Source organism: Chroicocephalus ridibundus, chromosome 1, assembly GCF_963924245.1.
Source record: "Chroicocephalus ridibundus chromosome 1, bChrRid1.1, whole genome shotgun sequence".
In the NCBI taxonomy this organism is placed as follows: Eukaryota; Metazoa; Chordata; class Aves; order Charadriiformes; family Laridae; genus Chroicocephalus; species Chroicocephalus ridibundus.
Window position 1 is genome coordinate 218,502,626 of NC_086284.1, and position 23,154 is coordinate 218,525,779.

The following is a 23,154-nucleotide window of genomic DNA, read 5'->3' on the forward strand; positions in this document are numbered from 1 at the left end:
CAAAATTGAATGACCGTGACGGCCTGCTCTGAAACCATGGCAATGGGAGTAGAAAGTCCCTAAAACAAAAAGTCCATAAACATAAACAATCCAGTCTTGAAGTTAGCCATTGTTCCAGTTGGAACCCCAACAGAATAGAAAGTTAAACAGTAACCTCGTGGTAGCTGGTAGGATGAAGGTATAGCCTCTAGTTAACTTAGGTAATTTTAATACTAAAAATCACACCTCTAGGAGGAGATTTTAGATGTAAATGTAGGACCACCTTAATGAGCCAGACAGAATGTCTGGACATGTATGTCCTAATGGACATAACACAAACAAGTTTTTGATATATAATTACAAGTGACCAATCATCTATTTTTATGTGATTTTTTTTTTTTTCTGTGTTACCTTTCTGTATAAAAGACCCTATGTTGTTTCCTAAGAGGTGTGCTGGCTGCGTTAGGTGCCTGCCACTCAATTCTGCAGAAGTGAAATAAAGAAAATAGCTCGACTCAGTGGGTTGATTGGCTTGTGCACACTGGGTGAAGAACCCTTATTTTTGGGGAAAACACTGGCAGCCGTCACCCGCGGGTGCACTGCGTGCTGAGATGGGTCCCCGCACCCCACTTTGGCCTGGGGCTTTGTGGCTGGGCAGCGGTGCCCTGGAGATTATTTGTCTGGCAGTTACCGACTTTGCATCCTTGAGCTGGAACACGCAGGTGGAGGTGAACACACTCTCCCCCCGCTGTGGAAGAGTGGGGAAAGAGAGAAAAGGAGGAGGAGGACGCGGTCCTTTTAGCCACACAAGCCTCTCTGCGAGCCGGGTGGCATCCCGTGAGGAGACTGCTCGTGAGGCGGACTACAACTCCCAGCATGCTCTGCGGCCTGGCGGTCCCCTACGAACGCCCGGGCGCAGTGAACTACAACTCCCATCCTGCACCGCTCCGCCTGCCGCTTTCCTATTGGTTGGCTGGGCGGGCTGGCGCGAATCCCTTTCTCCCGTCTCCATGACAACAAGAGAGCAAACAAGATGGCGGTGGCCCGTTCGGAGGGGTGACCGGGCGGTGTTCGAGTGCGAAGCACTCTGCGTCCTCGCTTCTTGTTACAGGCTATGGCGGGGGGCCAGGAGAAGGGGGGAGAGGGCGACCTCGGTGAGCTGCTTCCCCCTTCTCACTGGACCCCGCAGGACCCCTCCCAGGGGATCCCCGGGGACTTGCCCCAGGACAGGCCTGACCTGCAGCAGCCACAGCTCAGCCTGCCTCAGCGAGAGGACGAGCAGGAGGAGGATGGCAAAGAGGAAGAGGAGGCACAGCACACAGAGGTTCAGCTTGGTGCCCCCCAGCTATTTGGGGAGGGATGTGTTCATGAGGGAAGAGCCTTTTCCCCCCTGTAGTTGTGGGGGAAAGAAGAGGTAGATGGGGGCACCTGGTAGTGTTTTCTCATTTCCCCGAAGAGGAAAGGCTGGTTTGGCCTGTTTCCCCTCACCTCCCATTTCTGCCTTTTTTTAGGGTCCCTTCCATCCCCATGGTGTCCAGGGTAATTCTGGATTGACCCTGTCTCTCCCCGCTATGTAAAGACTACGGATAAATTGGCATATAGATGGCCAAATTAGACCCACTTCCTGTTTATATGCCCAGCCTTGAGATTCAGTAAGCCCCTGGACCCAAGTGAATTTTTCCTCCCTGCTCTGTTGGCCTCTAAAGTGTCCACTGCCACAGCATTACTGCCTCATATTTTTACCTAGTGGAAATGCGTCTGTAGTCTCCACTGCTATAACACGAAGGTGCTATAATTTAGATGATTACCATTTGAAACATTATTTATCTTGGTCCCTAGATTAGCAATTGTTGTGTGACTTCTCCAAGCTCATAGGAATTTCACAAACCATTGGCTTATTTTCTCATTAAACCTACGCAGTGGTTCATTAGTGCCATCTGTCAAGTACCCTCTTTGGCAAAGATTGTTCTCTGAAGAGTAGCGCTAGCTGCTCATGCTGAACAAATTTAAAGGGCCTCCAATAATGCGCATATTGGGGTACAACACTGGGGTTGTGTTAGTGCCGATTTGCTGAGATGTTAACATCCATAATCAACGTGAGTTTCATGGGTCAACATCTCTGGAAACAGGTCCTGTTTAGAGCTCTGCATTTAAACTGTAAGGTGAAAAAAAAAAAAGAAAAAAAAATATTGTCGAATCTTTTTAAATCTGTAGAGCTAGTATGTGGAATGTTTCTATTTATTTGTTTTGAGGGCTCTATTCATCATTTTTCATAATGTGTAGTGCCTTAGTAGGGTGATGGAGCACTGAAGCAGCGTTTGATTGAGAACTTTTATTAAACTCTGTTCCCAGTTGCATCCCAAGCAGCCCCCAGACTCTACCAAGTGTGTGTGGAATTCCGTTTCATAAATCTCCCCTTAATCCATTCCTCTCCCTGCCCTCCCCCTTTCTGGTATTTCATAGGGTCAGTTTGATGGAGTGTTGGATGAAGACACTGTGGCTGAGGGACTTCACAGGCTGGGGCGCTCAGCCCCTGGTACTGAATACGTTTATCTTAATCTGTCACTTTCAGTAAGTATAAGAAAAGAACATCATTATAAAGTGCTTCTCTGCTCAACGGTTTCCTCTTTTTAACAGCAAATAGCTGGTCTAGTAAAAAAATCTCAAGAGGTAGATTTTTGTCTCTACCTGTCAATGCCATTTCACGTACATGGGAATTTTGAGAAGACACAGCACGGCTCCTGCTGATGACTGCCATATCGGTATCGTTTTTTTCACTTAGTAGCAACAGCAGTAAGATTTTTTCCTTATGCAGTCTTTGGGTGTGAAAATGTATCTTCCTGCTTCAGCCAGCTGGAGAAAAAAATAGAGGAAGATGCTAAACACCTGAGAACGCTGCATTCATTGTCCCTTCAGAAAGTTAAAATGGTTGTGTCTTTTTAAAGATTACTTGCTGCCGCTCCCTTTTCTATGCAGCCTTGTTTTGCTGGCATTTTTCCTAGCTACGGCTACCTCTCCTGGTTGTGTTTTCAAGCCTTCTTTTGACATTTTCTCCGTTCGTGGCTGGTCTGCAGATTTAACATCACTTTCTGTATATGTCATCCTGTTCTGAAACATCCAGCTGGAGGGACCTTGGGGCACATCTTCAGTGTCTGCTGCTACTGTGTATCTCTTAGGAAAGCGTGTGAGCTTATACAACTAGTTATTAAAGTCTTTTTGCTTTATTTTTCCAGGGTCGTGAGTTAAGTGACATTAACATTCTTTCCAGATATGTTCACCTACAGAAGCTGGAACTTTCATATAATAAAATTAATGGTATGTAGTAAATACACTAGTAAATTCTTGGGTTGTGAAATCATTTAAGATGAGAAATGCACTGTACCATGCAGCTTTAATATCACAAAGCCTGGTCTGCGTTTTAATGGTGTAGCCACTCCAGCTCTACTGAATGAGGCGATGGCTAGATCTTCTTGAGAATGATGGATGGACCATTCAGACAGCTGCACCAGCATATGCTTATCAGTGGGTACATGGAGATTATTGTCCACTTTGTTATCTGAAGATAAAATGAAAGCAAGCGTATCAATACAAGGTTAAGGTTGATATTTTACATGCGTAGATGTCATAATATTTAAAGTTATGTCTGGTACAATTTTCCCAGCCTTGGGCTTTCCTTTGTCCAGGTTTCCTTGTAAAAAATGATAAAATGTAAAAAATTATATCCTGGGTTTAGAAAGGTAACAAATGGAGACTGGGGTAAACTCCATCATCTTCTACTTCCCTCTCCCTGCTCCCCAACTCATTTTTTAATTTAACATCAGAAGGAATAGGCTGCAGTGGGCAACATGTTGCATTATTTTTTTCGAGTTCATTTCACTGGAGGTGCTGGAGCTCAATAATAGCAGCAGTTTATAAGGCAGCACTGCTCCGTGCTCATTTTGCTAACAGTTTGTCTGTGAAGGCTAGGTCTGAACAGAGCGGGGACTTTTCCATAGCAACTAGTCATTTAGTCTTCAGTAGTGGCCTAAATACTTTTCTCCGCTAATTAATAAGTTAGGACAGAGGCGGTCTCTAGAGGTAGCTAGAATATAAAACTATATTCTGGTTTATAGACAAATGAGTTTACATAATGGAAATTTGATATAGAATTTGAATATTCTTCGTGTGTTAGAAACCATCTTTTTCTTCTAGTAGAAGATGCTAATATATCTGATTTCTGCATTTCGAGCATCACTTCCTGAATGCGTAACTAGAAATTGATTCTTGATTGCTATTAGACGTAATTGTCACATTTTGACATGATGATCTCTGCATTTACCTATGCATTGATGTACATTGATTGTACGATTTGACATTTTGTTTTGTTACTAGATCTTTCTTGTATCAGTCACATGCCTTACTTACTAGAACTGAATGCTTCCAACAATGAATTGACTACGTATTTTGGTTTTAAACCACCTAAAAATCTCAAGGTAAGTTGCAAAAAGTGCATTTTATGGGTTTAAATTCAAAATGGTTTTCTAAATCTAACTTAGACATTGCATTTGGACATGTGCAAAAGCAAATTTTTATGCTTTCCTTATTCTTCCCTCTTACATCGTTTGACGTTTTAATAGCTTTTCCAAATGTTTGGGTATTTTACACTGCACATTTCAGTCTTTTATTTTCTTTTACACACTGAACCCTGGCATTCCACGGGAAGGTGTATCGTACAGCTAACTGTTCTAGCTAGAGGTAAATATAGCCAGAATTTTTTCCTTGCTTGTCGAATTCATCAGACCTTTGTGGGATAAGTTCGTGCCTTTCAAATTGACTGGTGCCAGTCATTATTGTGAAACACGTACTTAAAGTGTGGCTGTGTACCACTCCTCCCTTTGCAGTTGTTTTCTTGTTGCTCACTTTGGGTTATAAAAAGCAGGAGGTTGTTTTGAAATATGACCTTTATGTATTTCTCTGTCTTCTCTTTTAGTTTCTTTTAATATGTGTGCATAATTTCAGGACGATTAATGATAATGTTATTGGAAGAATGTGGAGTTATGGAAGGTCCCAAAATGTGAATTTAGTGTGTCATAATAACGAGCATTTCTGTTTATGTCCCAATATTAATATTAATGATCTTCTTATTTCTTCCACACCCTTGATCACAAGTTTAATGTAACAGCTGTTTAGTTTCACAAGACAGCTGTAAGTGCTGAAGGAAAAAAGAAATTAACTTTCTGTCTCCTTTTTTCTTTAGGAAGTAGATTTTTCATACAATCAAATACCTAAAATGCAAGATTTGTCAGCATACCAGGCACTTACTAAACTCTTGCTGGACCGTATCCTTTATGGGAATTTGAATGGGAGAAAAGTTGCTTGTTTGTTTTATGAACAGCTTTTTGCTTCAAACAGATACCTGGTTTCTTTGTATTTTTCCTTCATGTCAGTTTTGTCCTTAGAAGCAAGATTAAACACTGTAATTCTGGTGGTGAAACTGATCTTAATTTACTTAAGCATGCACGGTGTTAAAGGTGTTTGTGTATACATGTAAGGTATTAGCCTGCTAGAGGAACACAAAAAACCCTCCAGTTTGCATCATGTAATACTGAAAAAGAGACGTGTCACACTGTCTTTGCATGGCAGAGGTAATAAATAATCCCACTATTTTTATATATGAAAGGTTAATAGGAAATCAGCTTGGAACACTAAGCTCCCGTAAATGAAAAAGATGCATGTTGTTTAATCTTAGACACAGCTAATTACGCAGGGACTGTAGAGGCTCTGTAGAGGACAAGGCTGTTTAATGACAGCGAAGAAAATCTTTAAGTGAGAGAAAACTTCCTGGAGTGTGCCGAGGGAAGCGCACAGTGCCAAGGAGTTCTGCTGCCCACCTTCCACGCTCTCACCGTGGTACCCAGTTTGTGGGATTAGAAACACTGTTCTGGCAGAAATCAGATAAATGCGAACCTGCAGATTAAGTTTCTTCATTCCTGAGTTCTCCAAGGCTGTCCATAGTACTCTTAGTCTCCCTAATGATTCTCCTGTGCTTTTCTGAGAGGTCTTCTGGAGTTTCATGTTGACATGCTGCCTTTTTACAATTGCTTCCCGAGGGCTCCTGAACCTTTTCTCTTTGCCTCACAAATTGTGTCTTGATATTCTGCTCTCCGAAAAGGAGAAGACAGCAGGCTGTTGCACTTTTTTCTCTGTCTCTTCTTCTCAAAGTAGCCCATTACCAAATGATATTAATACAATGCCTTTTTCATGTAGGATCAGGTAAAGCGTTTGCGGGGCGTCCAGGTTACATTATTCACACGTTTTACAAGGTGTGCAGGTGACATGATTCTTGTCAGAAAACGGCATTGAGACGCTCTCCCTTTGCAATTCTAATTTTCCATCGCAGAGCAAAAACCATATGGCAAAATGAAAAGGGAAAAAGATCAGAGATGTGTATTGCAGATCTGAATCAGTATTTTTTCATTTGGTTTCAATGCAGCAGCGTGCTGTCTTCAATTTCTTCATTTGTCAATGAAGATGCCGTTGAATCGAGGAGAAAAGCTGTTTCATGCGTACAGTTGCAACGGGACTCTCTGAAATAGAGGAAAATGGGTGCAGAATTTAGAATAGCAAAGTGGCACTGTTCCTAACCCATGTCAAGCACTCCTCGCCGAAGACATGGCAGACAAAACAAGCTGTTCTTTGTAATCATAAAGGAAAATACTATATTAAATATCAGGCAGTAGCGGAAATGTTTGGCATGCATTTCTCGTTGACAGTAACTAAGCATTTCTTACCATATTTAAGTGAATTATGATGCAGATGGTAAGGTCATTGTAACTTTTTTCTGACAGGTGCACACACAAGTGCACCTGATAGGTTTATAAATGAGTTTTCAAGGAGGAAACTGCCCAAACCAGAGAGGGAGACAGCTTGGGCAATAATACCTGAGAAAGCATTATAGTGAGTCATTAAAGGACTAAAACTGATTATACTCATTTTTAGCGCTGAGCAATTTGCTGCCTCATATTGATGCTTATGGCTTAAACAATATTTTTTCCTTGCCAAAACTTTTCCTCCTCAGTTGAAAAGAGAAGCAGTCCGTCCAATTTTTTATGCGAATCAATTAATATCTGTCAAATATCAGTGCCTGTGCATGGTTTTGGTTTCTTTTCTAAAATGACAGAGACAGCCTAGTGTGAGGTCCTACAAAAAGATAAATCTGTGCTTACTAGCTCATTGCTCCTCTCCTTCCCCATCTCAGCCTGTGAATGTGGAACTCAGTGTATAATTAAGTCCCTATGTAGGAATGCAGTTAGATAAAAAGAGAGTTAGGTCACAGTTATTAAAGAGCATTCTATTATCCCTGGCTAAGCTTACATTTTGTTTGGTTACAATATCATTCAGACTGAGAGAAAAAAATCCTGACAATTTGTCCACTGCCTGGTAAGACTAGAAATATGAATGAAAACTCACTTGCCCCTCTTTGCTGGCAGAGTTCATTCTCGAGTCAATTCAAAACGTTTTCTTCTGTGATTGCCTAAAAGCATTTATCTCTGTCCTGCATGTTCTGGCTGTTTATTTTTTTTTCCACTTATATTTCTTGGGTTTTCTAGGTAACTAGTTTCAGCTTGGACACTTGCAATAAGAGTGCAATTCTTCTTGCCTAACTTCAGTCACCAAACAATTAGATGCTTGGATCGGAGTTGTCTGATTTCAGTAGGGTGGAGAGACAGAGTCAGATTCCTCTGCAGTTCATCCTGTTGTAAGAGAGCAATCCGAGATCGGTTGTTGTCAAAGGAAACCTGGTTTGTTTAAGAAATCTGGGTAGTTACGTTAATGCTGGAGTTTGCTGAGAGGAATCCTAACTACTTTTACTGCTGCTTTTGACTTTAATGTTAATTTAAAATACACTTTCCCCTTTCAGTACAGATGGCCAATATAGAACAGGTATAATTTAGAGCGAAATAGCCCCATATAGTACCATTGCCTCTTATTGGATAATTTGTATGTAATGCTTGGAGGTCAAGGTCAGTTTGGAGCAATATTAAGTACTCGGTAAATGTAAAAAGATTACGTGTTCCTCTGATGACTCAACCATGTGCCTGTATTCTACAGCTGACCCAGCATGGTTGGTGCCCCAGTTAGTCAAAGACATAAAGACCCCTATGTTTTAGCCTGCACATATGCATCTTTTGAGAAGAGCAGAGATTTACAGCATAGTTTTCCAAGATGCTGGCAAAGTAGTTCCTTCCCCACACTCCTGTTCCCTCATTTCCACTACTTTCTTGATTTGCCATCAGCCCAGTTATACCAGCTTGAAGGGCTGCATGGTAAAGCAGGTCACAGAAACAATCTGAGTCAAAAGCCCCTCCAAAAAGGAGGGGAGGATATTTTTAGCTGTCCTGCAGCCCCACAAAGAGCTACATCTGTCAAGGGGTGGCTGTGAGCAGCTGGGATTTTAAACTCTTGGCATGAAGCTTTTGATGTCCAGCTCCCCATATCAAAAAATTCATAGAATCACAATATCGTAGAATGGTTAGAATTGGAAGGGACCTTAAAGATCATCTAGTCCCAATGCCCCAGACATGGGCAGGGACACCTCCCACCAGCCCAGGTTGCTCCAAGCCCCGTCCAACCTGGCCTTGAACCCCTCCAGGGATGGGGCAGCCACAGCTTCTCTGGGCAACCTGGGCCAGGGTCTCCCCATTGTCTAATTACCTACTAATTCTTGCTAAAGTTTTGTGTTCAGTTATTTTCCTCAAGTGGAAAAACCTCTGTATAGATAATAACATAGAGGAGATAAGAGGACTGGAGAAGTGTCACAGCCTGACTCACCTTAGTTTGTCACACAACAGACTCATTGCAATCAGCGGCCTTGAGAACTTACCTATCAAAATACTCAATCTGGTAAGAAAGAAGTAATTCTAGTTGTTTTCCTGTCTGTCTTTTATCAATATATTGCTGCCTTAATAAATGTAATTACATTAAGTGTAATTACGTAACAAGTTTTCAGAGATATGTGTAATACTGGACAGACAATCATAGGATCCCAGGTTGGAAGGGACCTCAAGGATCGTCTGGTCCAACCTTTCTTGGCAAAAGCACGGTCTATACAAGCTGGCCCAGCACACTGTCCAGCTGGATCTTCAAAATGTCCAATGTTGGGGAATCCACCGCTTCCCTGGGGACATCAGTGGCTGATTGTTCTCAGGATGAAAAATTTTCCTCTTGTGTCCAATCGGAATCTCCCCAGGAGCAACTTGTACTCATCACCCCTCATCTTTTCCATGTGACTCCTTGTAAAAAATGAATCTCCATCTTCTTTGTAGCCACCCTTTAAATACCAGAACATGGTGCTAAGGTCTCCCCTAAGCCTTCTTTTCTCAAGGTGGAACAAACACAATTCTCTCAGCCTTTCCTCTTATGGTAGGCTTCCTAGAACTTTGATTTATTAATACAGAATCATAGAATGACATAGGTTAGAAGGGAGCTGTGAAGGTCATCTGATGCAGCTTCCTGCTCAAAGCAGAGCCATCTTCAGCGGAGGTTGCTCAGCACCTTGTCTAGCTGCGTTTCAGTTTCTCCGAAGATATTTTGAATTTGCTCTGGGTAGGTTTTGTTGTTGCTTAGGTGGTGTGTGAGAAGTTGCATATTGTGCAAGTCCCACAATACAAACAGTGAAGATATTTTTTAAAAGTACATTTCCTCATGAAGTTGTGTTCACGACAGCAGCGGGCTAGGGCAGGAGAGGGAGAAGTGAGGACTGAGAAATGTGCATTCATTTTAGAAAACAAGTCAAGTTTAGTATGCAAATCTGATGTATCATTAAAGGATCTTTGTTTAATTTTTAACGATTTTCTAATGAGATTGGAAGCCTTATATTGCCAGCTTTGCATCAAGATATCTAGGGTATATTTGTTTAAATGCAACATTTTTAGCTTGTATTTCTAGATGCTTTAGTGGGATTTAACTTAACTGGCTTCAGATTTCTGCAGCATAGACAAATGCAGGTGAGCTAGTTGTTCCTCTGCTGCCTCGAAAGTCGGTGGAGAGAAACGGACACTTAAAATATTTCATTATTCTGATTCAGCTGTTGACATCTACATTAACGCAAGATGTATCAGGCCTTGGAGGCGCCTGTTTCTCTCTGTTGGTTATGAAGATAGCCAAGGATAACTAGCCATAGACAGCCTCTTTCTGTCAATGCCTACGCTTGTTTGCATGCATCTTGTTCTTTTACAGGTCTTGGGAGGGCATTTATCTCAGTGTTCCTCGGTTCCATGTTTGTAAAACGTCCTCAATAATAGCAACGCCGACTTCTGAATCATTTCAAGATACTTAACGGCAAGAGCCATCAATATAGAGGTTGCGCAGAAAACACAAGCAAAACCTATTTTTAATGCAATTCAGTTGGTACAAAATACAACAGGCTACTTCTTAATAGGTTTTACTTTTTAATAATGATTTAAAAAATATTTAATGGGATTTTAAAAATGAGCACCAAAAAACTATACATAGAAATATGCTCATATTTGCTCCATTAGTTTTAAGCACCTACATAAATATTTTAGGTAAAGTGAATGAATCCTTTATCAAGAATAGAAATATTCTTTTCCAATCCTTTTAAAATTTTAAAGATTTTTCTTCTGTTCTGTAGTAATTGGTATAGAAAAGAGTAAGTAAGGTCTGTACCCATCAAGGCCTTATTGGCCCTTGTACTTATTACTGCTTCGATATTCAGGAAAGGTATGCACATTTAAAAGTGGACAGTCGTATGTTTTGAATAATGTATTCAAATAGTGTTCAGTAACATCTTTTTTAATATATTTCAGATATATAATGCCTTGGGTAGCTTGCAGTTGTGCCCTTAGCGGCAATAAAACTGAATTTCGTCTAATTTTTAGTGGATAAGATTAAGTCAGATTGGCAAAATCCTGTCTAAAAGTTCTGAAATGGACCATAGGAGTGTGACAGTCTAAGCTGGCAGGAAGATCTTTTCTCTAAATGCTTTCTTCAGGGAGAACTACAGAAAATCGCTCACCCATTGTGTGCCCTGATTTCCTCATCTGTTAAAAGGCCTAGTAATAATTCTGTTACTAACGGTTATCTGCTCTGTAAAATGTTTTGGAGGTCGTGTTAACAGCTAAGCCTTATTAATATGAACGTGTTCTTCAGTTTTGGTTCTTATACGCCGCTATAATTATTTATACAACTGCTTGTCTTTTTTAATTAGCAAAGTAGATAGTCATATGGAAATTATGTAAATAGACAGATTTTAGCATAGCATTTTCTTTTACTAATTAGAATAAAATGCAGTTCTCTTTTTCATGGGAGCAGTCATCCCCTCTCTTCCCATTGAATCAGCTTTCTTTTCCATTTTCCCTTGAGCTTTTTAGGTTGAAAGAGTAGTAAGGTCTGAAGTTTGGAAGAAAGGCTTCAAAAACTGTAAATACTGCCTAGCTATACCAAAAAAGCCTTTGTTCTGCTTATGTTTGCAAAAAAATAAGAAGTGCATCTCTAATGAACTGGACTCTTAGGAATTTTATGCTTTGCAAAAAAGGATCTTTACCCAAATCCCTTTTGTTCTCGGAATTTTATGTGCACCTCTTGCGTAGCATTTTGCAACTAGAGCTCTAAGCTGTATCCTATTAAACAGAGGTCTAACGAAGAACAGGAAGAGAAGAGCGAGCCTCCATGCTATTAATAACCTAATTAAACATTTAGAAGTCAGGAAAAATGTCAAGGACAGACAACTGGATTAACATTAGAGTCAGCTGGCTTATTTATTTCAATAGTTCCTAAATATTTATTAATAGAATATGAGGCTTCGAAGCTTTCGGCACAAGGTGATGCTGATGGAAAAAATATAACTTGCAAGGTTATACAGAAAGAATCATGTTGAGAGGCCATCTGGGTACGTGTGGCCGCTGGGACAAAGATGAGTACAGAACCTAGCATGTTGTACCTGATTGGAGTTCATAGCAGAAGCGAGTATATGATTTGTGAAGCCCTGAGAAATGAAGCCATCTGGTGTCCAGTGATAAATGTGGGTCTTCTATTTTATGCCTTGTTTGGAAGGAATGTAAAACAACGATAATTACTTATGAGTTCTCAAAAGCTTGGGTCGTTTCTTGTGTCAGAGCCTAGATGAACTTACGGTAAGGTGGGTTTGCGTTTGTTGGGTTTTTGACATTTCTGTGCGTGCTGTCACTGACAGTAAATAAAGTCTGCCCTCACTTAGTATGGGTTAAGATGAACTTGTGCATCCTAGAGAGATTTTTATAGACTGCCTGCAGTCCAAAGAAGACAGTACTGTATTGTTCTATCTTAATATTTTCATTATTTATTCTGTAATCATAAGTGTAAATATAACCATGATTACAGAGGGAAATCGTATGTATTTATGTATATATATGCTATAATTTTATGTGCATATCTATTTTCTATATTTTGAGCTGGATAGTGATAGGAGTATCCTTTAGCCAGTATCCGCTTTAAAAGAATGCTAGAGCTGGTTTTATTGCTGTTGTCTCTCCCAGCTGTTCAAGGTGAGTTGAAGACAAGTTAATCAGAAGATAGTTGATTCTTTTTTCCTTGAGCAGTATGGAAAGCTGTAATATGTCGTCTCAAGATGAAGATGGGGCTAATGCGTAATAGGCCTATTTGTAATAGGGTTCTCAATAATAAAGTGAACTCTGTTCTTCCTCGGGAATGTTGTTTTCCGTCTGTAGAACTTTATCAACAGTTTATATGCTTTCATTTTTTCTTAGAGCTCTAACCAGATTGAGAAGATAACTGCGTTGGACAGCTTGAAAACTCTACAGAAGCTGGACCTATCTAACAATAAAATATCTAGTCTAGAAGGCTTGGAGGAACATGATCTACTAGAGGCCATCAACCTAGAGGATAACCAGGTAGCGTAGTTAATATTGATCTCAACTTTTTTCTAAGAATGCATAGTTGTGTTTGTTTTTTTTTTCTAAAATTAAATTCCTTTAAGGCTTAATCAAAAAATCTTACAGCACTGCAAGAAATGAATATTAGAAAAGATGACATTTTTTCCTTTGGTGTTTCACTCCAGTACTGTTTCAAATGTTGATTAATATTATACTCCGCAGGCCTTATTTAATATCTCTAGATGGGTTTATCTTTATGTAGGTATCACTTCTGTGGTATTTAGTGCTCGCGTACCTAAAGAACTAACAGTGCTCCCTTGGGTGGATAAGATAGGGATGAGTATGCAGCTTTTTCAGCTTGATTATTCTTGAGGATCTTTACTTACATCACAGCTTTTCTGCTGCCAGGCCTCAGGAGGGTTTGTTAATATCTCTCAGACCAATTTTATGACCAGCGATTCTTCTGAGCTCTCAGCTGGAAACTTCCTGTAAGGCAGAACTGCATGTACACAATATTATAAAGTGTCTTTTGTTATGCAGCAGAATTTTCACTGGAAGTACAATGACACAGTCTAAGTCATTTGTATTTGAATTTTGAAATCCAAGCCATATATACGTAATACTTTTGATATTGAGCTTCCAGGGTCCTTAACTGAAAAGGCCATCAATTCATGAATCATTTTGACATCAAAGACAGATCTGCATGTGAAAAAACATCTAAGAAAATCAGAAATAAAAATATAAACCAGGAATTGACCATTTTCTGTCCTTTTTCCCCACTTGCAAGATGCATTTACAGGATTTAATTCAAGACACTACGGATTCTTTTTCTCACACTGTGTTCAGGTTGACATTTAAAGGCACATCAATTGCACAAGACAGGAAGCTAGCTAATAATATGGTTGCTATTAGCATTAATAACACCACTTCCATTGCCTCATATAGTTTCCACTGTTCTTTATGGCACGCAAAAACTATTAATTTTACCTCATCAAAAATTTGCCTCTTTTAATGATGTTATTGAAACTGTTTAATGAGTCACCATTTTTTTGGAACATTTCCTTCTAAAGAATAATTTAAAGAGAATTTTAAGTAATTAACGCCGAAAGATCTGAGTTACTTCAGCTCACTGCAACCCAGAATGATCTTAAACGCTTGATTTTTCAAAAACGGGGACGATAGATTTATCTGCAAACCATGTCTCTCATGTACATGGTCCGTGATTTTCAAATGCTGACAGTTGGCATTCTATGATTTATTTAGGAAACCCATCCAAATGGCATTTAACTTGGTCAAAACTGCTCCAACAAATTCTTGTTGTCTCAGAATGAATATTGAGTAGGCTATGGTTGAGATTTATGTTTTTAGACACTTTACATAAGATAAGTTAGGGATAGAATTTGAAGTCTTCTAGGTTCAGTCTTTCAGCAGCGGAGGAAAACCAAGTATTGTGACAAGGTGATTCATCCCAGCCTACCATGGATCAAGTGACCTCTGGAGCTGCCTCCCTCCACTGGTTATAAAGCGAGGTGAAGTGGCTGACTTGGGCTAACTTAACAGATGGCTAAAATGAGGTGACATGAATTCCGTTTTCATAGAATCATAGAATTGTTAGGGTTGGAAGGGACCTTAAAGATCATCTAGTTCCAACCCCCCTGCCATGGGCAGGGACACCTCCCACTAGATCAGGTTGCTCAGAGCCCCATCCAGCCTGGCCTTAAAAACTTCCAGGGATGGGGCTTCCACCACCTCTCTGGGCAACCTGTTCCAGTGTCTCACCACCCTCATGGTGAAGAACTTCTTCCTAACGTCCAGTCTGAATCATCCCATCTCTAGTTTTAATCCCATTTTGTTTTAATTGAGAGCCTTACAACTGTTCGCTCGGGGTCGAGCATGACTGTGACCAATCCCACATAACTTCTAATGCTTGTCTGATGTGCCTGAGTGCAGCCAGTCCGGTTTTCTTTTGTGGATAGAGGAGACCTTAGGTGGACTTGATCACCCTCTGGACACAGACAGCCAAGGACAGCTCTGCTGACGCTTTTCAGTCAAGTGCTGCAAGTTAGGTAGGATGAACTTGAGCTCCAGTGAAAAACTCTTAGAAGGAAGTTGTTGGTTTTTTTTTTGCTAGTCAACTGAAGCGCAAATAGAACCGTAGAATTGCCTCACTTAAGCACATCAGCCACATAAAAGCTAAATGTGCAAGGGCTTGACATTTGAAAGAACTGGAAAAACGCAGGTGGTTTGAAATTGCTCTCTGTATTATACTGCTTCTCCAGCTAACATCCAAGTTGTCTGCCTTTTGTGACTAGAAGAGCCTTATTGAATGCAGTTAACATGTATACCCATTTTGTGAGTATAATGATTTTTTTTTTATGTCCAGGTTTTAAGAGCAGGAATTAAAATAGGGGTGGTTTTTTCCCCATAGTTATCGTGGATTCTGTTGCTGCTGATTTATGCTCTGTTTCTGTCACTAATTAGATTGCTGAGCTGCGTGAACTTGAATATATTGAAGATTTGCCTCTCCTCAGAGTTTTAAATCTTTTAAAAAATCCTGTACAGGTAAGAAAGAACTAAAAAGGAAGCCAAAAATAAGAACCAGAATCCGTTTAGCCTCAGTTTCTATCTCTGAGAGTGGCCAGGTCATTTCAGGAAATGAATACAAGAAATAATGAGTGATGGTTTCCCTGGCATTTTTACCCACCTTTGTCTGGGAACTTTGTCTGAACCAAACCTGCGTGTGAATCACGATGTTTAATATCTGCATAGTAAATCCATGAATTTTATTAATTTCATTTGTGAATCCATTTATGTGTTTGTACTCACAGTACGCCGTGCTTTTTGTTTGGGAAGAGAGCCCCTTTTTGTTTGCTTTGAAGGGCTGTACTCAATTGTTCCTGAGAAAAGCTCAAAGGAACCTAATAGTACCCCTTTTAAAATCATGCGTCTCTGGAATCTGTATCTTCTTTTCTTCTTTGGGATTTACTCAGTTCTCATTTATGGCTCCCATAATATTCCTCAGTTAATGAATTAAACATCCATTTTATCAACAACAACGACATTTGCAAAATATCAGAAATTCTGACTTTGACTCTGCATTTGTAATTTGTCCTGAGTGATCAAAGATGATTCTGTCCTGACTTTTGTGATTTCTAAATTATGTTTGATTTTGGCAGTGATTTCCTACGTCAGAGAGAATCAAAATGTTCAGGGTTTCCCTTCTCCTTCCTGTAATTGACACTTTTATATTGGCTTTTGTGAGAACGGTCTGTCGTGGCACACAATGAAATTAACATGAAAAAATACCCAAAATAGGCTGCACCTGGTCCCCCATAACCTGAACGCCTTTTTCTGTTTAGATGTCCTTCCGCTAAGCAAAGGCTGATCCTATTCCTTTCAATTATGGTTTTAATAATTTACACATGAAACAATCATCCTAAGACAGCTATCTGAATCGCGCTTGTTTTGGCAGGACCTTACCGCTTTTAGAACTAAGAAGCTTCATCAACTTGACACGAGCTTTTAAATTTGACTTTTAATTTTTATTTTTTATTGTCTCAGACTTAAAAAACCTATGTTATGATGAATTTATAATGCAAATTCTCTTTTAAAGTTCCTATAGTACTACTAAGGTTAGAAGCATTCGTCGTAGTTTATTACATAAGCCCAGCATAGATAACGCTTTTTGTTCCCCAGCGGTCTTTGCTGGTGTTCCAGTGGGTGTAGGGGTGATTCTTAAATCCCCATCTTGACCTTTTGAATACGGTAGTCGCAGACTTTTGACCAGCTTTTGCTGCAGAAGCTAAGCTTGTTGGAGGGGGGGTCAATTTGTAGTGTATTGACATCCTTTGGGGTAAAAAACTTATGTTGCAGTGTATTAAGACCAATTTCATTTCAACCGATTGAAATTAAGTATTAGATTGATGAAGTACTTTATGTCAAAGTGGAAACTTTGTCCTTCAGGAGCAGACAGATTATTGGCTCTTGGTGATTTTCACGTTACTCCAACTCACAGATCTGGATCTCAAGAAGATTTCAGTGGAAGAAAAGGTACGTAAACATCATATCATTCTGGAATTTTTCTAAATAAAGAATATAAAAACCTGTGCATGCGATTGTAGCTTTGTAGTCATTTGGGTGTGACAAATCTCCCCCGTTTCAGCTGCAAAGATAGGCCATAAATCCAGAGACTTTTTCTTTTAAATCCAAATATATATCTACAGAATTTCTGGAGCAGTTGTGGTATGTAAAAATGCAAAGGTTACCTAAAAGCTTTGTTCAGAGAAGGAATTGATTTAGCAGCCATTGTTACTCAGCTAGTGAATCTAAACAGGCAACTACCTTCATGAAATACTCTGAAGTGGTAGCCACTCTGCTACTTCTGAAATACCGTTGTTGAGGTTTTTTAGCATTGTGTACAGCAAAGTGAACTCTGGAAGTGATAATGATGCTTGTCTCCCATTCTATTCCATACAGCTTTCACTGTAAAATCTTCTGCCCCCCCCAAAACCCCTGCTCAAACTGTTTACAGTAACTTTCTATTGTAATAGAAACCTTTCCCTCTTGTGCCACTTTTACTGTAATTTGGTTGCCGCATGTAGTATTTGGGCCCAAGCCATGCTAGAACTGTTAGGATTAATAGCTGCCAACTGGGGTTGGGTTTCAGGGAATTTTCCTTTAAAAATGATCCGTACAGAAAATTCATCACTCCTAACTGTAGCTCCATAAATATTAGGGTTCTTATTTAATGCCGGCCTCTCTCTATCATGAACACAGAGAAAAGATGATACCAGAGTGTAAATTTAGCCAGCCTTCCTGAGATGTTGATCTTACTCTTTGTCTTATGTGGCAATCTGTTTTCCTTACAATAAAATTTTGAATATATTTTGAATATATTTTGAAACTTTCCCTTTTCTATGGGCTGTAAAAGTAAGCCTGGATGACTGGTTTAGGCTAGCATTTCACTTTCGGATGATTAAAGTAAGCAGAAAATCCTCTCCTCCGGTTGTTTTAGGATATCTACTCCGGCCTCATAAATTCTCTTGTCAATGAATTTGGAAGCAGCAGGTCTTCTGTCTCAGGAAGACACAAAATGGATATGCAGAAATGTTGTAGTTGAGATCAGAAGTGTAGTTTTGAAGTGAAACCCCCACTTGCTCAGTTTTGCCGTGCTTGATTCTCATCGCAGAATAGTCTTGGCAACGTATGACCTAGACTTCTTTTGGACTAACCTTAACCGGACGATATGCACCAAGATGCACCTAGTGTGCTCCTAGCCACTAATTGAGACCGAAAACCAAATGAGAGCGAGAGTGAAACGAGCTCCCTTCCCCGACTCCTCCCAAAATAGCGTGGATATTGGGTCCTGAGTCCTGAACGTTTGGCTTTAAAGATCCACTCCTATTCCACCACACAACTTGTTAATACAGGCATGGCCGTCGGCAGCAGTATTTTGCCACAGCGTCAGCCAGTTGATGTTCGATGGTTTACATGAAATGACTCAGTAGTTCTTAACCTCTTTCTGAGTGGGTAGCATTAATAAGACCAAAAAATATACAACTCATGAGCAGTCAGTGCCCTCAATAGAGCTTTCAACAGAAGGAATGGAGGGAATCCTTGGAGTTTGAGTGCTCTTCCTCCCAGGAAAGACAGAAATGCATCGTCAGGAGAAAACTGCAGTTTGCTTACTTTGTTAATGCCCGTTCTCTTCCTCTTCTGGTGAACAAATGAATGGCTTCGGTCTCTAAGGATTTTAGTTTGGCATCTTCCACCAGCACTGAGAGGATGCAAATTAATGGATAATCAAAACCTAAGCAAAATTACTTTGCAAGTTATATGGCATCCTGTTTTCTTTCCAGTAAAAGGTTGAATATATTAAAGATAGCTCCGTCTGGCTGCCTTCCATCCATCTATCAAATAGTGTTTAAATCCCCTGAAAAGATTTATGTAGTGGAGTGCTCACAGACAGCCCAAATACAAAGAGTGACCCTCATAAGTACGAAGCCATCGTTATTCATAGTGATCTGCAAAGCGTGTTGCAGCTGGAAACAATTACATCACTGCTCTTCTTTCTTTTGCCCCTAAACTGTGGCAACAGGTTGCTGCTGTGAATAAATATGATCCTCCTCCAGAAGTCGTTGCTGCTAAAGATCATATAACTCACGTTATGTATAGCGTGCTGCAGCCCCAGAGAATCTTTGACAGGTGAGTTTACCTCCACTTCGCATCAGCTCCTGAGGGTGGCACTCAAGTAAAGCAGAATATGTTGTCACGTTTAGAGGGACATTTTTCTGTCCTTCTCCCACCCCTGAATTAACGTAACGAAGAAGAGACATGCCAGAGTATTCTGGTAGCAGTCTGGAAATGAGGCAAATCTGATTTGGTTGAAATTGATTATGAAATGAAGTTAGTCATTCACCTCTAAAGTCTGAGACAGATTGTCCGCAGCTCCGTTTCTTTTAAACAATCTGTTGAAACAGATGGCCATTTGCACCATAAATGAAAGATGCGAAATTTCCACCAATACCCAAAGGCAATTTAAAAATCTCTAGAGGCTGAAGAGAGCTGTAAAACATTCCTATTCTGCTTACTCCTCCTCTTCACGCTATTGGCGTCCCACTGTGAACAAAATGACTTTATTTTGTGGCTTGGGGGCACATTTTATATTCGTAAGGTGAAATTTTCAAGTTTGTACATAGGGAAGTCCAGCTCCTTCTGCCTTTGGGAGGAGATGACGCTGACTGCCACGCAAAACACAGAAGGGAGAGGCCAATCAATGGTCTTTTTCCAACATTGCCATTGCCATGCCAGGTGACTTCTCTCAGTCTCATTTCTCATCTAGAAAATGGAAATAGCCGTACTTTGCTACTCTGCAAATGTATTATGATATTTGCTTGATGAATTTTTGGAAAATGCTTGGCCATACACTGATGGCAGATACTATGAAATATATGTGCTTTATTATATTGGCTACAGTGAGCACTGAGATCAACTTTTGTGCCCCACAACCCTTTTTTTGGCAGCGTTTTGGACATCTTAATTCATACTGAGTAACCTGATTTAAGATCCGTGATTTAGTACCTCAAAAATTTATATTTTTATAATACCTTTATTGCCAGTCTTGTGTTTTCTGGGATTGTCAATGAAAGACAAGAACCATCGCCCTGGTGATGATAGCGCTGAGAATTCTTAACAGCCTATTAAAAAAACCAAAAAACCCAAACAACTGAAGATTTATTTACTGTTTCGCAGGGTTGGAGATTTCTTAAAAAGAAAAGCAACAATAGTTTTACCTAAAGGCATGGATTTCTTCCAATGCAGGCATAGGCTCTATTTAAATATTTGTTTCTTGGATTGTGTATGTGTGTCTTCGTTGCTGGAAAGAAACAATTCTGTCTTCTGTCAGAGGTATTGTATACACAAACATATAAACACGCAGACCAGCATTTGTGGTACTGACCAAAATTGTTAACGATGCTTTGAATGTTTGCCCGTGCTCAGCTGGAAAGCACACAAACACAGTCATTAATGAAATCTTCCTAATGAAGAGGCGTTACAGTCTTTTACACTATAAAATGCTTATTGGAACCGAACTGGTATAGTTCATTTGCATCTATATTTTTAGATGAGATTATAATTAATTCTGTTTTAGTAATATCTCTATTAAAAATAAAACCTGAAAACAAAGGAAAAAAGTTACACTGTTGCATACTCTGCAGTGAGCAAACGTTAGCATTAAGTTTCTTATGCCATTCCCTCTCTCTATGTGCCTAAAGATTCTATCTTTAATTACATGGTAACACACCACTGAACAATATTATGTGTATTTTTCCTTTCCAAATGCATGTGACATTTGAAAAGGTAGCTTGCTCGTAGTTATAACTGCTACATGGGAAGCAGAAATTTAATAACAGAGGGCTCTTCAGTCTATTGGGCAAGTACATGATGAGACTTGGTATCTGGCCATTGAGGATAAATTCATACAGAGAAGAAATAGAGCATGATTATTTTTAACAATGAAGGTAATTAACCATTGGAACGATTTACCAAGGGTACCAAGAATTCTCCACAACCGGAACATTTTTAATTAAAATATGCTCTAATGGAACCTCAGGTATCAGGCTTGAAACAAGAACTCAGGGAAATCCTGTTGCCAGTGCGATGAGGGGAGTCGGAGTAGATGATCACAGGAGTCCCTTCTGGCCTTGAAATCTATTAATCTTGCACGGCACTGGATTCCTGTACTCGCCAAAGACAAAGAAAGTTGAAAGATCACATGAAATGAGCCAAGAACTAGGAAACCCAAAACTTTTAGTCTATCTTTTGAGAACCAGTGACGTAATGAAAGATAGTATTGTGGAAATGCTCTCCATGTACTTCTGGTGAAATACTATATACAAGGAATTTGAGGATATGAGGAATTTGAGCAACGAGAATTTATTTAGAATCATAGAATGTGTTGGGTTGGAAGGGACCTCTAAAGGTCATCTCGTCCAACCCCCCTGCAGCGAGCAGGGACATCTTCAACTAGATCAGGTTGCTCAGAGCCTCATCCAGCCTGGCCTTGAATGTCTCCAGGGATAGGGCCTCCCCCACCTCTCTGGGCAACCTGGGCCAGTGTCTCACCACCCTCATTGGAAAGAACTTCTTCCTAATGTCTGATCTAAACCTGCCCTGCTCTAGTTTGAAACCATTGCCCCTCCTCCTATCGCTACATGCCTTTGCAAACAGCCCCTCCCCAGCTTCCCTGTCATTATAAGGTCTCCGAGGATAATCATGTCAAGTAATGATAAATAATGATATATCCAATGATATATTATATCATTACTGGATATAACACTTCCTAGTAAAAGAAAAGATTACAGAGGAATGCTACAATTTCCAAGCATGTAACAGGTCCTGTGCATGGAGAAGGAATATATTAAAACGATGTTGAAGATAAGGGGTTTGTCTTCACAGACCGGCCTTGACATCATTATTCACGAAGGGCCTGGCCTTGAGGAAGAATAAGAACCTTTCTGCTATGTCTTGATAAATTTTGAATCTCTACTCTCTAAGCATGCTTTCTGGAATTCCCATCTTTGAAATGGTTCATTTATAATAATGCACTTTTAGTATCCACAACTGTCACTAATACCTGCTGGGATCATGTTGTCCTGAACTGGTCTTTTCCTTACCACCAGTGTCAGAAAAGGGAAGGACAGTCTGAACAGCTCAAATAATCAAGAGAGGAGGAAGATATATCTTGAATTGAACAGAATGTCACAACCTAACAGATTCAGATAACATTTTTTTTTAAAATGTGTTTTTACCTTCTCCAGCATTTTTAATGTATCGTGCTAATAAGCTCATTGTGCTCATGTTGTCTAATAGTTTGTAAACGTCACTAGTTGGCACAGTAAGTAAAAAAAATCCTTAAATCTCCCAAGGGTTCTGCAGCTGCCTTGCTTTAAGATCGTCTAGCGGATGGAACACTGAATCAGGATGGGGGTTGATTTCACAGTTTAGTAACAGCACGTATGTACAGACTCGAGCCGGTCTCTTAATTTTTTAGGTGTATCTGTTATTTCTTCTGTGAGGATAGTACTCCATAGGAGAATTAGCAGACTGAACTGCACCATTATCTTAGAGCTTCTGAAGCATCAAGTCCCATCATATGCACATATTCTGGTAGGAAATAGAGTTGAACTGCTGAACCTAAAGTAGGAGTAAAGCCATTACTTTGAAATCTTTTTCCTCCATGCTTGTGTTGGACGGTTATCATTACTTCTTACAGAGTTAGTTACTTGTAAGAGAAAAGGTGAGAGAAATAGACTCTGTTTTCAGGAATTTGTGTTCACCTGTTTTAAAACACATTAAATGGAGGATTAACACACATTGGTGGTTTTCTTCCACATTAGAATTTAAATTTAGTTAAAGCTATTTGTTAGTTAAAAAAATAAGTGGGTTTGAAATTATTTCAACTATTTCTGACATATTATCAAGTGGCTGAGATTTAAAAATGAGAGTCCAAAGTTGCATTCCGTTTTTAGCCATCTAAATAAATTGCTGGACACTCAAAAGTGCAGAAATGCTATTCATTCTAGGATTTACAGCTGGAAGTGGAAATCTGAGGATCTAACCATCTGCTCAGCATGGAGAAAATGGAGAGCTTTGTATTTTTGCAGCACTTTGGGTTCTTTTATTGTAGCGTTATTTGTGTTCAGTGGAGTTTAAGGATCTTAGTGTTTTTCATCGTATTGAATTGAAGGGTTCTTTACAAATTTCCACCTTCATGTGGCAAGGCGATGGAAGTCAGCAAGAT

General features: G+C 39.8%; 1 protein-coding gene across 10 annotated transcripts in view; it reads left to right on the forward strand.

Moving 5' to 3' along the window:
- The first annotated feature begins 1,013 nt into the window (after window positions 1–1,013).
- The window catches only part of LRGUK (leucine rich repeats and guanylate kinase domain containing), a 57,034-nt gene continuing 34,893 nt past the window's right edge, over window positions 1,014–23,154 (forward strand). For all 10 annotated transcript variants that reach the window (XM_063323719.1, XM_063323710.1, XM_063323709.1 and 7 more), the window contains exons 1-10: window positions 1,014–1,303; window positions 2,443–2,550; window positions 3,213–3,294; window positions 4,351–4,451; window positions 5,216–5,297; window positions 8,738–8,862; window positions 12,726–12,869; window positions 15,333–15,413; window positions 16,815–16,901; window positions 18,949–19,055. In XM_063323719.1, coding sequence (XP_063179789.1) covers window positions 1,094–1,303; window positions 2,443–2,550; window positions 3,213–3,294; window positions 4,351–4,451; window positions 5,216–5,297; window positions 8,738–8,862; window positions 12,726–12,869; window positions 15,333–15,413; window positions 16,815–16,901; window positions 18,949–19,055 — 1,127 coding nt within the window. In that variant the 5' untranslated portion in view covers window positions 1,014–1,093. The remainder of the gene's footprint in view (window positions 1,304–2,442; window positions 2,551–3,212; window positions 3,295–4,350; window positions 4,452–5,215; window positions 5,298–8,737; window positions 8,863–12,725; window positions 12,870–15,332; window positions 15,414–16,814; window positions 16,902–18,948; window positions 19,056–23,154) is intronic.